Consider the following 14,260-nt stretch of genomic DNA (forward strand, 5'->3'; position numbering starts at 1 on the left):
AAATTTATTTCTAAGTATTTTATTCTTTTTGATGCAATTATAAACGAGATTGTTTTCTCCATTTCTCTTTCTGATAGTTTGTTATTAGCATATAGAAACAACAGATCTGGGGCCTGCTGGTTAAGCGCGCACGCTCCACTTCGGCGGCCCAGGGTTCGCAGGTTCGGATCCCGGGCACGCACCAACACCCCGCTAGTCAAGCCATGCTGTGGCAGCATCCTATATAACGTAGAGGAAGATAGGCATGGATGTTAGCCCAGGGCCAGTCTTCCTCAGCAAAAAAGAGGAGGATCGGCATTGGATGTTAGCTCAGGGCTGATCTTCCTCACACACACACAAAAATACAGATTTTTGTATATTAATTTAATACCCTGCAACTTTACAGAATTCACTTATTAGTTCTACCAGTTTTTTGGTGGAGTATTTAGGTTTTCTATATATAGCATCACATCTTCAAATAATGACCGTTTCACTTCTTCCTTTCCAATTTAGATGTCTTTTATTTCTCTTTCTTGCCTAATTGCTCTGGCTAGAACTTCTAGTGCTATGTTGAATAAAAGTGGTGAGAGTGGGCATCCTCGTCTTGTTCTTGATCTTAGAGGATAAGCTTTCAGCTTTTCACCATTGAGTACGATGTTAGCTGTGGGTGTGTCATATACAGCCTTTATTATGCTGAGGTATGTTCCCACTATACCCACTTTGTTGAGAGTTTTTATCATAAATGGATGTTGAATTTTGTGAAATGCTTTTTCTGCGTCTACTGAGATAATCATATAATTTTTATCTTTCATTTGTTACTGGGGTGTAGCACGTTGATTGATTTGTGGATGCTGAACCATCCTTGCACCCCTGGAATAAATCCCACTTGATCATGTTGTGTGATCCTTTTCATGTATTGTTGAATTAGCTTTGCTACTATTTTTTTGAGGATTTTTGCATCTATGTTCATCAGAGACATTGGCCTATAGTTCTCTTTTTTTGTGTTGTCCTTGTCTGCTTCTGGTGTCAGGGTAATGCTGGCCTCATAAAATGAGTTTGGAAGTGTTCCCTCCTCTTCAATTTTTTTTGGAAGAGTTTGAGAAGGACAGGTATTAAATCTTCTTTGAATGTTTGGTAGAATTCACCAGTGAAACCATCTGGTCCTGGACTTTTGCTTGTTGGGAGGTTTGTAATTAATGAATCAATCTTCTTACTAGTAATTGATCTATTCAGATTTTCTATTTCTTCATCACTCAGTCTTGCAAGATTGTATCTTTCTAGGAATTTACCCACTTCTGCTAGGTTGTCCAATTTGTTGACATATAATTGTTCATAGTAGTCTCTTATGATTCTCTGTATTTCTGTGGTATCAGTTATTAACATCTTTCATTTCTAATTTTATTTATTTGAGCCTTCTCTCTTTTTTTTTGATGAGTCTAGTTAAAGGTTCGTCAATTTTGTTTATCTTTTCAAAGAACAAGATCTTAGTTACATGTATCTTTTCTATTGTCTTTTCAGTCTCTATTTCATTTATTTCCACTCTGATCTTTATTATTTCCTTTCTTCTACTAACTTTGGGCTTCATCTGTTCTTCTTTTTCTAGTTCCTTTAGGTATAAAGTTAGATTGTTTATTTAAGATTTTTTCTTGGGCCGGCCCTGTAGCTTACCAGCTAAGTGCGCACGCTCCGCTACTGGCGGCCTGGGTTCGGATCCCGGGCGTGCACCGACGCACTTCTCCGGCCATGCTGAGGCCACGTCCCACATACAGCAACTAGAAAGATGCACAGCTATGACATACAACTATCTACTGGGGCTTTGGGGAAAAAAAAAAGCGGGGGGGAGGACTGGCAATAGATGTTAGCTCAGAGCCAGTCTTCCTCAGTAAAAAGAGGAGGATTAGCATGGATGTTAGCTCAGGGTTGATCTTCCTCACAAAAAAAAAAAAAAAAAAAAGATTTTTCTTGCTTCTTAAGGTAAGCCTTTATTGCTATGAAAAGCACCTCAGAAGTGCTTTTGCTGCATTCCATAGATTTTGGTACATCGTATTTCTGTTTTCATTTGTTTCTAGGTATTTTTTGATTTCTCCTTTTATTTCTTTGATGATCCAGCAGCACGTTGTTTAATCTCCACATTTATGAATTTTCCAGTTTTCTTCTTATAACTGATTTCTAGTTTCATACCATTATGGTCAGAGAAGATGCTTGATATGATTTCAATCTTCTTGAATTTACTGAGACTTGTAGACTAACATGATCTATTTTGAAGAATGTTCCATGTGCACTTGAGAAGAATGCGTATTCTGGTGCTTTTGGATGGAATGTTCTGTATACATCTATTAAGTCTATCTGGCCTAATGTGTCATTTAAGATCAATGTTTCCTTATTGATTTTCTGTCTGGATGATCTATCCATTGACATAAGTGGAATGTTAAGGTCTCCTACTACTATTGTATTGCTATCAAAATTTCTCCCTTTAGGTCTGTTAATATTTGCTTTATATATTTTGGTGCTCCTATGTTGGGTGCATATATATTTACAAATGTTTTGTCTTCCTGCTGGATTGATCCCTTTATCACTATATAATGCCCTTCTTCATCTTTTATTACAGTCTTTGTTTTAAAGTCTGTTTTGTCTGATATAAGAATATCTACACCAGCTTTCTTTTCATTTCCATTTGCATGGAATATCGTTTTCCATACCTTCACTTTTGGCCTGTGTGTTATTACTTCTGAAATGAGTGTCTTGTAGGCACCATATAGATGAGTCTTGTTTTTTTCATCCACTCAGCCACTTTATGTCTTTTGATGGGAGAATTTAGTCCATTTACATTTAAAGTCATTATTGACAGGTATGTACATATTGCCATTTTGTTAACTGTTTTCTGGCTGTTTTTATAGTTCCTCTCTGTTTCTTTCTTATTCTCTTTCTCTCTTCCCTTGTGGTTTGAAGACTTTTTTTAGTTTCATATTTGGATTCCTTTCATTTTCTTTTGTGTATCTACTCTAAGTTTTTCATTTGTGAGGTTCACATATAATATCCCATGTGTATAACAGTCTATTTTAAGTTGATAGGAACTTAAATTTGAACATGTTCCAAAATTCTACTTTTTACTCCCCTCACCAAAATTTTGTTTTTGATGTTACATTTTACATCTTTTTACTTTATGTAACCCTTAACTAATTATTATAGTTCTATTTAATTTTACTACTTTTGTCTTTTAGCCCTCATACTAGCTTTCTAAGTGATTAATCCTCTACCTTTACTATATATTTACTCTTACCAGTGTGACTTTTACTTTCATATTTTTTCTTGTTATTAATTAGTGTCATTTCTCTTCAGCTTAAAGAAGTCCCTTTAACATTTATTGTAAGGCTGGTTTAGTGGTGATGAGCACCTTTAGTTTTTGCTTGTCTGGAAAACTCTTTATCTCTCCTTCAATTTTAAATGATAACTTTGCTGAGTAGGGTATTCTTGGTTGGAAATTTTTTCCTTTCAGCAGTTTGAATGTGTCATGACACTCCTTTCTGGCCTGCAAAGTTTTTGCTGAAAAATCTGCTGATAAGTTTTATGAGGTTTCCTTTGTACATAACAAGTTGTTCTTCTCTTGCTGCTTTTAAGCTTCTCTCTTTATCTTGAACTTTTCACATTTTAATTACAATGTGTCTTGGTGTGGATCTCTTTGGATTCATCTTTTTTGAAACTCTCTGGGCCTCCTGGACCTAGATGTCTGTTTCCTTCCTCAGGTTAGGGAAGTTTTCAACCATTATTTCTTCAAATAAGTTTTCTGCCCCTCTTTCTCTCTCTCTCGCTGATCTGTTTTGCCTCATCCAATCTGCTGCTGAACCCCTCCACTGTATTTTTCAGATCAGTTATTGTACTCTTCAGCTCTATAACTTCTGGTGGGTACTTTCTTATACTTTCTCTTTGTTGAAGTTCTCATTGTGTTCATTCATTCTTCTCCTGAGTTCAGTGAGCATTTTTATGACCATTACTTTGAATTCTTTATCAGGTAAATTATTTATCTCCATATCAAGGTCTTTTTCTGAAGTTTTGTCTCATTCTTTCATTTGAAACACATTTTTCTATTTCTTCATTTTGCTTGAGTCTGTGTTTGTTTCCATGCAGGAGGCAAAACATCTACCTCTCAGTCTTGAAGGAGTGGCCTTGTGTAGGTGATGAACCTTACCATTCAACCTTTCCCTAGGTTTGGCTTATCTCTCAAATCTTTGTGATTTGTCTAAACAGCATGATTTATCTTGTCAGGTCCCTATTGTTGAGAGTGTTCCCAGACCTGTCAGTGTTCCAAGGGGAGGAATCTCAGTTAGCACCTAGTTTCAGGCTGACTGGAAGCCAGACCCTGGGGCAGCAGCTTTAAAGCATGCAAATATATACAGTCCTGTGGGGCTACAATCCTAAACCCTGTTGGCCTCCAGATCAGCAGATCTGGAGGTGTCCTCCGGGTGACAGGTGCAAAAATTGGGCACCAGATGAGTGTATAAGTTCCTTTCTGGGAGGTATTGTTAAGCTGTAGCAAGGCCAAGGCACTGTGCAAGGATGGTGTCTCCCTGCTTCCGTAGTCTCTAGATGTGTGAGAAACCTGAAGCCTGTCCCTCAGGCTGAAGCTCTAGGATAAGTAAATAGGCCTTTTTCACAAGAAGACCAGGGGTGTGTTTCAGTCTGCTGTCTGTGCAGTACCCTGGGGGTGGTACCCTGTCAAGAACTGTCTTTCCAATTGTTATAGTCCTGTGAAGCCCAAGAATGCCAGAAACCTTGGCTACCAGCACCAGGGGTTCAAGGGGCGGCCCCTGTGTGAACTGTGCAGGGCCTGCTGGCTTTACTAAGGCAGTTGGAGAGTGTAGGGGGCGGGGCATGCTCGCTGGCTTCAGCAAGGCAGCAGGAAAATGTCTTGGCTGCACACGCCTGTGGGCTTCAGTGATGCAGTGGTAGAATGCCTCGTCTATGTGCATGCCCTGGCTTTAGGAAGGGAGTGGGTAAATGCTGTCACTGATGGTGCTTGCCGGCCCCACGAAAGGAGTGTGGGAGTGTTGCAACCATCCAAGCTCACTGACTTTAGCAAAGGAATGGGAAAATGCCGTGACCATTTGTCCTCGCCTGCCCTAGCAATGGAGAAGGGAAGCGCTGTATCCACCCATGCCCTTTGGCTTCAGCAAGGCAGAGAGCGAGTGCCGTGACTGCTTACCCCCGTCTACCTTAGCAAGGCAACGGGAGGATGCCGAGGCCAAGCTCACTCATCTGTGCTAGCTGGATAGGCAAAGACTGCAAAAATGGCATCTGCCAGCGCCTCCACCTCAACAGAGAAAGTTTCAACTGTCTCCTGCCCCTCTAGCAGGTGTCTTAAGATTAGCAAATGAATCTTCACATACAGACGAGGAACTTTTCAGACTGCTGCTTTTGCACTAGGTCCAAGGGTGAGTAAGACTGCACGCAAGGGGCTGGCCCCATGGCTTAGCGGTTAAGTGTACGTGCTCCGCTACTGGTGGCCCGGGTTCGGATCCCGGGCACGCACTGCCGCACCACTTCTCCGGCCATGCTGAGGCCGCGTCCCACCTACAGCAACTAGAAAGATGTGCAACTGTGACATACAACTATCTACTAGGGCTTTGGGGAGAAAAAGGAGGAGGACTGGCAATAGATGTTAGCTCAGAGCCGGTCTTCCTCAGCAAAAAGAGGAGGATTAGCATGGATGTTAGCTCAGGGCTGATCTTCCTCACAAAAAAAAAAAAAAAAAAAGACTGCAAGCAAGCTCTTTAAAAGGAGAATCTCAGTTCCCTATTGCCATTTGAGTCTTATGGACATCAGCCCCATTGGTTTTCTATGCCAGACATTTTGGGGGTTCAACTCTCCAGTTCAGATCCCAGGGTTTGGGGTGCCTGATGTGGGGTACAAAACCCTCACTCCTCCAGGAGAAAAGCTGGACTGGTGAGATCCCTCCCTATCGTGCGTCGCTGCACTGGGGGTGGGGTTTTTGATTAGACCGTGTCTCTGCCTCTCCTACCCATCTTGATGTGGTCCTTTTATCCTTTGTTGTGGAGAAGCAGTTCATCTAGTTTTCACATCTTTTTCAAGGGGAAACAATCCAAATGTAGCTGTAGATCTGGTGTGTCTGTGGGAGATGAGTTCAGGATCTTCCAACGCAACAATCTTGGACTCTTCCCAGATTGTTTTTTTTCCAACTGAGTTATATGAGTTCTTTATATATTTTGAATATTAACTCTTTATCAGATATGATTTGCAAATATTTTCCTCCCATTCGGTAAGTTGCCTTTTCATTTTGTTGACGGTTTCCTTTGCTGTGCAGAAGTTTTTCAGTTTGACGTAGTTCCAACTTGCTGATTTTTGCTTTTGTTGCCTTCGCTTTTGGTGTCAAATCCAAAAAAATCACTGCCAAGACCAATGTCAAGGAGCTTACTGTCTACGTTTTCTTCTAGGAGTTTTATGGTTTCAGGTACTACATTCAAGTGTAATCCATTTTGAGTTAGTTTTTGTGTATGGTGTTAGTGGTCCAGTTTTCCCATCATCATTTATTGAAGAAGCCTGTCCCTTTCTCCATTTATATTCTTTGCTCCTTTGTCATAAATTAATTGATCATATATGCAATTTTTTGAAATGTACACCAGATTCCTTTAATGGCTTCCCTCTGTATTTAGGATATAATCTAAACTTCTAACCCAGAGACCTATAAGGCCCTACATACTCTGGCTGCTGCTCCATCTCTCTTCAACTTCATCTCTAGCGACTTGACTTACTACCAATCCAGCCAGATCGGCCTTTTTTCAGTTTCTTCAATTCACCCAGCTCCTCAGTCACTTTGTAGATTGCATTTGCTAGTCCTGCTACCAGGAATACTCATCCCCTATTCCATGCCCTCAATTTCTTCAGATCTCAGCTTGAATTTCACTTCCTCAATGAGACCTTCCTTATTACCCCAACACTGCAATTGAAGAAAACTGGGTTCCTTCCTGTGGAATCTCATAAGCATTCTGTGTGTTTCATTCACAATACTTAATCACAACTTGGAATGATTTATCTGTATACTTATTTGTCCAATGTCTACCTCCCCTAAAATGGTGCCTAACTGCTAAATCTTCAAGTGCCTAATACTATGTAGATAATTAGTTGTTTGCAAATAAACAAATAAACAATACTTAGGCAAATTTTGCAATGCTTTTTTCTTATCAAATTGAAAAAAGTGTCCAGAGAATGGCTAAGAAACCTAAACAAAGCACAAACTCCAGAAAATTGAAAAGTATGTTAGTAATTAGAAGGACATCATAAAATCTGGCAAAGTAACTCAAAAATGAGTCAAGTACCTATTATATGCCACTGTAGTAGATGCTGAGGATGTAGTTGTAAAGAAGACATCAGAATATAGCCAATATATCAAATTTTTCTAAGACGACAAAATCTCAAATACAAACTCCCAAGTCTCAAAAAATAAACATTTGTTTCCTTTAAAAGACAATTCTACTGGTAGGAAAAGCTTTCCCAAATTATTTTGTTTTCAGTTGTTTACTGAAATATTAGTGAAAACTGTCAATTTAGGAGAGGAGAGAAAAAATTCCAGGCTTCCATGTCCAGATTACAGGTCCAGGGAACTGAGTCTAATGGCAGTAGCAGCAACAAAGATAACCGCAATCACCTAGGTTTTCTTGGACAACAAAGCAAATGTCCATATAACTACTGCTACTCATCATAAATTAGTTCAAAATATGACGCAGAAAGTTAACAGAACAGATGCTCTCACTACCACTGTAGAGTAGGGGAAAATACGATGAACTAAGGAGTAGATATTTAACTTGCTTTGCACCTTCAGACAAATAATTTCACCTCTCTAGGTGACACTTCCCATAAATATGAGATGAGAGGTTTGGACCAGATCCTCTATAAGGATCCCTGTAGCTCTAGTCATATCTCACAATATAATTATATAAGGAAATAATGTCAAACTAAATGTTCTCTGATACTAGACTGAGGACCAATAAGGCGAGTGTTTTTTTCTTTAAAAATTCTCAAAATCAGTGCTCTGAATTTTAAAAATACAGTAAAGATGTTTTGTACTGACAAATAAAAGTACCATAATTGAAATTTTACTCATTCTTTCTTGAATTAAAATATTTACCATTAAATTTCCAAATCAATAATGATGCTCACCGATACTGATATGTCCTCATTTTTTCTCTTAACACTGGAGTCAAACAAGACATTTCTCCCTCGTCTTTCACAGTCTTGATATACAATCAGTCGAATTTGGCTTGGATCAAACTCTGGCAAAGGCCAACTTTAAAGAAAAATAGAGATCCATTAGCATTATTTTAATAAATTCCCACATAAATTCCTAGAAATAAAACCTATATAATAAAACCCAAAGTTGCATTATTGCTAAAGAATATATAACAGATCTTTTTATAAAATACCAACATTTAGTTTAGGGCTGAAAACTTATACAGCTATGACATTTTAGATTAAAAAGTAAAAATAAAAGTTGTGGCAAGTTTCACTCAGTGTATATAAAATATAGTCATCCCATATGAATCTAAAAATAGCTAACTTAAGAAAAATACCTAAGTACATTTGATATAACGAAAATACATACTGATTTCATGGTATGGACCCAGACAGCACAACGTTAATCTACATTTTTAAAAAGTTTTGTTACTGTTTCTTTAAAATAGAAATGTAAAAACAGAAACAATTTTCAGTTTAAATAACAGCAACTAAGTACTTATAAAACAATAGCAAGTAAAAAAGTAATGAATGCCCAAACGTGGTGGAAATTCTCATACATACTGATGTTGAGTAAAAATTGGCACAATCTCTTTTTTAATATATATAACTAAATAGACAAAATCTAGTAAAACCAAAGTTGACACCAGCAATTCCATTCCAGAAAAGTTTACCATTATACAAGAATGTTCATAGCAGCACTGTTCATAATAGTTGAAAACTGGAAACAATTTAAACATTCATCAATAGTAGAAAGGGTAAACATATTATGGTATATGCAGATAACAAAACACTATACAACAAACACAATCAATGAACTTCAGCTACAGGCAAAAATATGGATGGACCCTGAGCAAAAGAAATCAGACAATGACACACACATACAGACAGTTACTGTATTTTTCCGTTTATAGAAAGGTTTAAATCAGGCAAAGTTTTATCTAGGGGTGCACATTTAATTTTTAAAACTATAAGGAAAACAAAAGAAGTGATGGCTTCAAAAGTTTGGAGAGTGGTTACCACTGGGAGTAAGGTGGGAGGTGGTGGAGGTGTAAGCAAGAAGGGATATACCAGGTGTATTGGGGCAGTGAATATGTTCTGTTTTTTGACTGGATAGGGCTTACATGGATATTTACTTTAACAGTACAACAACAACAACAAAAGCCACTGCATTTGTTTTATGTACTTTTATATGTGCATTATATTTCACAATTAAAAAGATTAATGGAGTGAGTGAGATGTGGAGGAGAGGGAAAGAGAGAAAACAATGAACCCTATGGTGGAGATCCTAGTCTGGTAAACAACAAACTATAACTGATGGGACAGTTGCTAAGAAATAAGAGAACTGCCATTTCAGGAGCTGTTTGTCATTAGTTATATCAGGCTGAATGGTCAATTTATCATTCACAACTCTTGATCGGGTTCCTTCATTTCCTTAAGAGAACCTTAACCCTAACCCCATCGATGCATGTTAATCCATAACTGGCAACATAAAATATCTTCATCCCAAATTCCTAACAGTAAATACAATTTTAGTTTATTCCTGTCTAATCCTTAGCAAATGTCTGTTAGGAATTGATGAAATACTGACCCTAGAAACTCAAGCTAAACCAAAGATTCATCCTTAAAGCACAATGATTTGCATCCCACTGAACTGCTTTTACTAAACCATGTTTTGATGTTATGCAAGGGAAACTACAAAAGACAGACTGACATAGGGTGAAAATCAGGAAAGTGGTCTCATGGAAACCAGGAAAGAAGAGCATTTTAGAGAGGAAGAAGAAATACCATGGCAGTCACTAAAAAGCATCCACTAGCTTTAGAAACAAAGGAGTCACTGGTGACCATGGCAAGAACAATTCTAAGGAATAAAGAGTATTGGGGTCAGATTGCAAAGGACTGAGGAGAGAATGGGAGCGGAGAATATAGTGAGTTTAAGGTAACTGTCAAGGAAAGAGACAAAGAAAAGCTGACATAGAGTGACAGCTATTTTGTTATTAAAAAGGGCACAACTGGGGGCCCGCCCAGTGGCGCAAGCGGTTAAGTGTGCATGCTTCACTGCGGCGGCCCAAGGTTCGCCGGTTGGGATCCCTGGCGTGCACCGACGCACCACTTGCCAAGCCATGCTGTGGCAGCATCCCATATAAAGTAGAGGAAGATGGGCACAGATGTTAGCCCAGGGCCAGTCTTCCTCTGCAAAAAAAGAGGAGGACTGGCAGATGTTAGCTCAGGGCCTATCTTTCTCACAAAAAATAAATAAATAAATAAATAAATAAATAAATAAAAGGGCACAACTGAACATGTTTACATATTGATCTCAAAGAATGTGAAGTGGAAGGGAGACAGTGGCTGATAAAGCAAGGCCTCTGAGGAAGTGGAGGAGGACACAATATAGAGTACAGGTGAAAGGATTAGCCTCAAACAGAAGAAAGGATAAACCTTGCACTAGGATGGAAAGAAAGGAGGCAAAGATGAACATGAGTACAGAAAGATTTGTAGATATGACGGTACAATGTTGAGAAGAATTCATGTTTAATAGCCCTATTTTCTTTGTAAAGTAGGTGAAGGGAAATGAAGGAAATAAAATATGAGAATAGCAGAGAGCAAAAAAAGAGCCAAGGTAAAAATTTTGATAGGTAGATGGGACAAAGAATAAGAAGGGATAGAGTTGGAAATAACATAGCCTTATATTTAAATGGAAATCTTGTGTGAAGTTGTTTTGGTCTTATAACAGAAGACCCTAGAGTCATTCATTACTCCAAAAAAAAAAAGAAAGGTGGTCCTAAGCTATCTGCGAAGACATCTGCGCTTCCACAGAGTATGTCCCTGAAATGGAGAGTGTTTACTGATAAAGCCTTGACTCTCTTTACCTGATAATGGAAAGAAGATGTGAATTCTGAATTTCATAAACACATGAAATTGACTAAATAGATCTGTTAACAAAAAGTTGCCTGACAAATTAATTCTATTTGAAATACACTAGGAGAACATGATATTAAACAATAACAAACAATAACCCCAAAGGGACTCCTTTAATATGCAAATAATTTTAAATGGTAATAGTCACCCTAAATTTATTTATTTTCAAATGAAAGAAGTGAAAGAGAAGCAAAAATGACCTACCTAAATTCACTGTTCTGGTTAGTGCTGGTTGGTGTCTTCCCTTCCTTTCACTCCCATCTCTATCTTCCACTGGTATTCACTTCTGCTCAGCACTCAAAGGGTTTGGAATGAACCTTTATTATACTAGAACCTAAATCTTCTGCTATCTAATCCACTATGCTTTCTACTTTGCCTCTTTTTATCAAAATTTAACTGAAGACATAACTAAGCCAAATCATTAACAGTGGTAAGCACATCATCACCATTCACAAAAATTATCTATTATACTATAGCAAAACTTTCCTCAGTATTAAGCTATTGTGTTGAGCTAATTTAAATCTTAGTAAGAAAACTCCTCAATGATGAACCACAAACTATTTTAAGATTCTACACAGATGTTATTTATAGGTTATGTCAGCTTATCTGCTCTACATATTTTTTATCTGACACCTTCAAAGAATGCTAATAGAAAATAAACATGCTGGAATAGATACCCCTTTACACACTGACGATGCACCTCAGAAGACCATATGATTCCTATAAGACATGTTACTGGCTACTAAATTAGGGCTAAATCACGCATTCTCAACAAGAGCAAGATGGCTTCCAAGGAGGCAAATTTTGGTTGGGGGGGAGGGAGAGAGAGAAAGGAAAAAAACCTTAAATATTACAATGGGTGTGGCCCTCCAAAGGGCCACAATACATAGGCAAATACACAGTATATCTGTGGTATTAAAATTTCATGGGGGGGGCAATTAAGGGAAAAAATGTCAAAAAAAGGTTCCTTACGGGGACAATAATGTAAAAAAAATGGTTGCAAAACACCAGGCTAAACGCCAGCTTGTATCTCTACACATTAACGATCGTCACGCTTAAAGAAAATATCTAAATAATTCACCTTTTTTTTCTATTTGACCAACTCTTCTGCCTCATCCATCATCTTAAAACACAATTTCATGCACTTGTAGACAAATACCAACTGGTCTCTTTTCTTTTTCTACTACTTCCAATTGATCATCCATACATTTTCACTTCTACTTAGCATCAAAGGGTCTAGAAAAATCTATTATACAGTATACTTACCCAATCTGAAGATTTTAAGTTCATTCATTCAATAATTATTTGTACAGTGCCTACCATGTACCTGGTACTATGTTAGTTGCTCTTTCCTGAGCCTCATCCATCATTGCTGTCTCACTGAAATGGAAATACGCAAGATGATGCAGACTAGCTCTGAGAAACCATTAACACCCTATGCTCTTCAAGAAACACAGAGAAAGGGCAGCCGAGTTTCAAAAGCTATGCATGCACAATTAGAGAAACTGTCCCCAGTATTACAAAACATTCTGAGGGCCTGCCCAGTGGCGCAAGCAGTTAAGTGAGCGCCCTCTGCTTTGGTGGCCTGGCGTTCGCAGGTTCGGATCCCAGGCATGCACCAACGCACTGCTTGTCAAGCCATGCTGTGGCAGCGTCCCATATAAAAGGAAGATGGGCACAGATGTTAGCTCAGGGCCAAGCTTCCTCAGCAAAAAAAAAAAAAAAAGAGGAAAATTGGCATCAGATGTTAGCTCAGGGCTGATCTTCCTCACAAAAAAAGTTAAAAAAAAAAAAGACAAGAAAACATTCTGAGTTTGGTGAAGGATGAATTATTAGGGAAAGAAGGGAAGGATGGAGGGAGGAAGAGAAGGAGAAAGGGAGGGAGGGAGAGAGGGAAGAATGCTAAATTAGGCTACAAGAGATAAGCAAAAAGCTTTCCCAACATAATACCAACATGCCAAGAACTGGCCACTGATCAGATCATAGCCAAAAGCACCATAATCAATTGGACAAATATTTTCTGTACATGGGGAAATTGATCCGAGTTTTTTAAAAACCTGTAGATAAATTATGCTTTAGAGAAATCTGCTGCAAACTAGCCAGTGTTTAAATATGTCTCATGAAAGCAAAATACCAAAGTCTTAACAACGCTTTTTCAGTTTACAAACATTTTAGTGTTTTGGTCACATAACACAGAAAGAACATTCACCATTCCCTCTGTAACTAACCAGCAAAGGACTGGCAAATGAATGTATATTTATGTTTTAAGCCAAAAATAGAAGGTTACAAGATGTATAATTCTTTAAATTCCTCACTTCAATTAACTTTTTCCATTAATCTGGGAGTCCCAACTGTATCAGACAAGAGAGCTTATTTTCCTTTTGATATATTTACTGTGCATTTAAAAAAATAATAATTGTGAACATATAGTCTATATTCTCAATCATTTCTAGTAAAAGGACACCTTCTTAATGTTTAAAAAAAATTGGTATCCAGTACCTGAGAAAATATGACTGAAAGCTACTGTGAATTCAGTATAGTATTACTCAAAAGAACATCTATACACATGTGAAGAATAGAACTACATATGAAAATCAGACAATTATTTACTCAGTTTATAGATAGTACTCAATATTTTTTTGTAGAGTCAAGAACCTAAGTCAATAAGTCTAACCCCAGCTTAGGGGCTGAAAGACCTAAGGTCTGGAAATAGACCAAAATTAGAAGAATCATATACAGAAAATTATCAGAACCATAAAATACATGTAAAAACTACAAGGCAGAAAGTTTTTAAAGCATGGAAAACAAGAAAAAATATAGATCGCTATTCAGAATATCACTGCACTTCTGGGAGGAGTCACATATTAAAGAAGTGCTTAAAAGAAATTTTCTTAAGCAGGTAGGATCATCAGTGACAAGGTGCCATTATTGTACCAATTTTGCTTTTCAATATAATTCAAACTGATTTTGTAAATAGTGGGAATTCCTCTCAGACTGACAACTTGTTTATCAGAAATTTTATTTTATATTTTGTTTTTGTTTTTCATGTTTCAGTATTTTCCTAAGTACCATTGGGAGAAGCTGGGAGAGATAAGGAATATAAAAGAACTTGAATTAA

General features: G+C 37.8%; 1 protein-coding gene across 2 annotated transcripts in view; it reads right to left on the minus strand.

Moving 5' to 3' along the window:
* The window catches only part of FNIP1 (folliculin interacting protein 1), a 133,708-nt gene that overhangs the window by 76,643 nt on the left and 42,805 nt on the right, over window positions 1-14,260 (minus strand). For both annotated transcript variants that reach the window (XM_058540016.1, XM_058540007.1), the window contains exon 2: window positions 8,152-8,278. In XM_058540016.1, coding sequence (XP_058395999.1) covers window positions 8,152-8,278 — 127 coding nt within the window. The remainder of the gene's footprint in view (window positions 1-8,151; window positions 8,279-14,260) is intronic.

Source organism: Diceros bicornis, chromosome 1 (genome assembly GCF_020826845.1).
Source record: "Diceros bicornis minor isolate mBicDic1 chromosome 1, mDicBic1.mat.cur, whole genome shotgun sequence".
Taxonomy (NCBI): domain Eukaryota; kingdom Metazoa; phylum Chordata; class Mammalia; order Perissodactyla; family Rhinocerotidae; genus Diceros; species Diceros bicornis.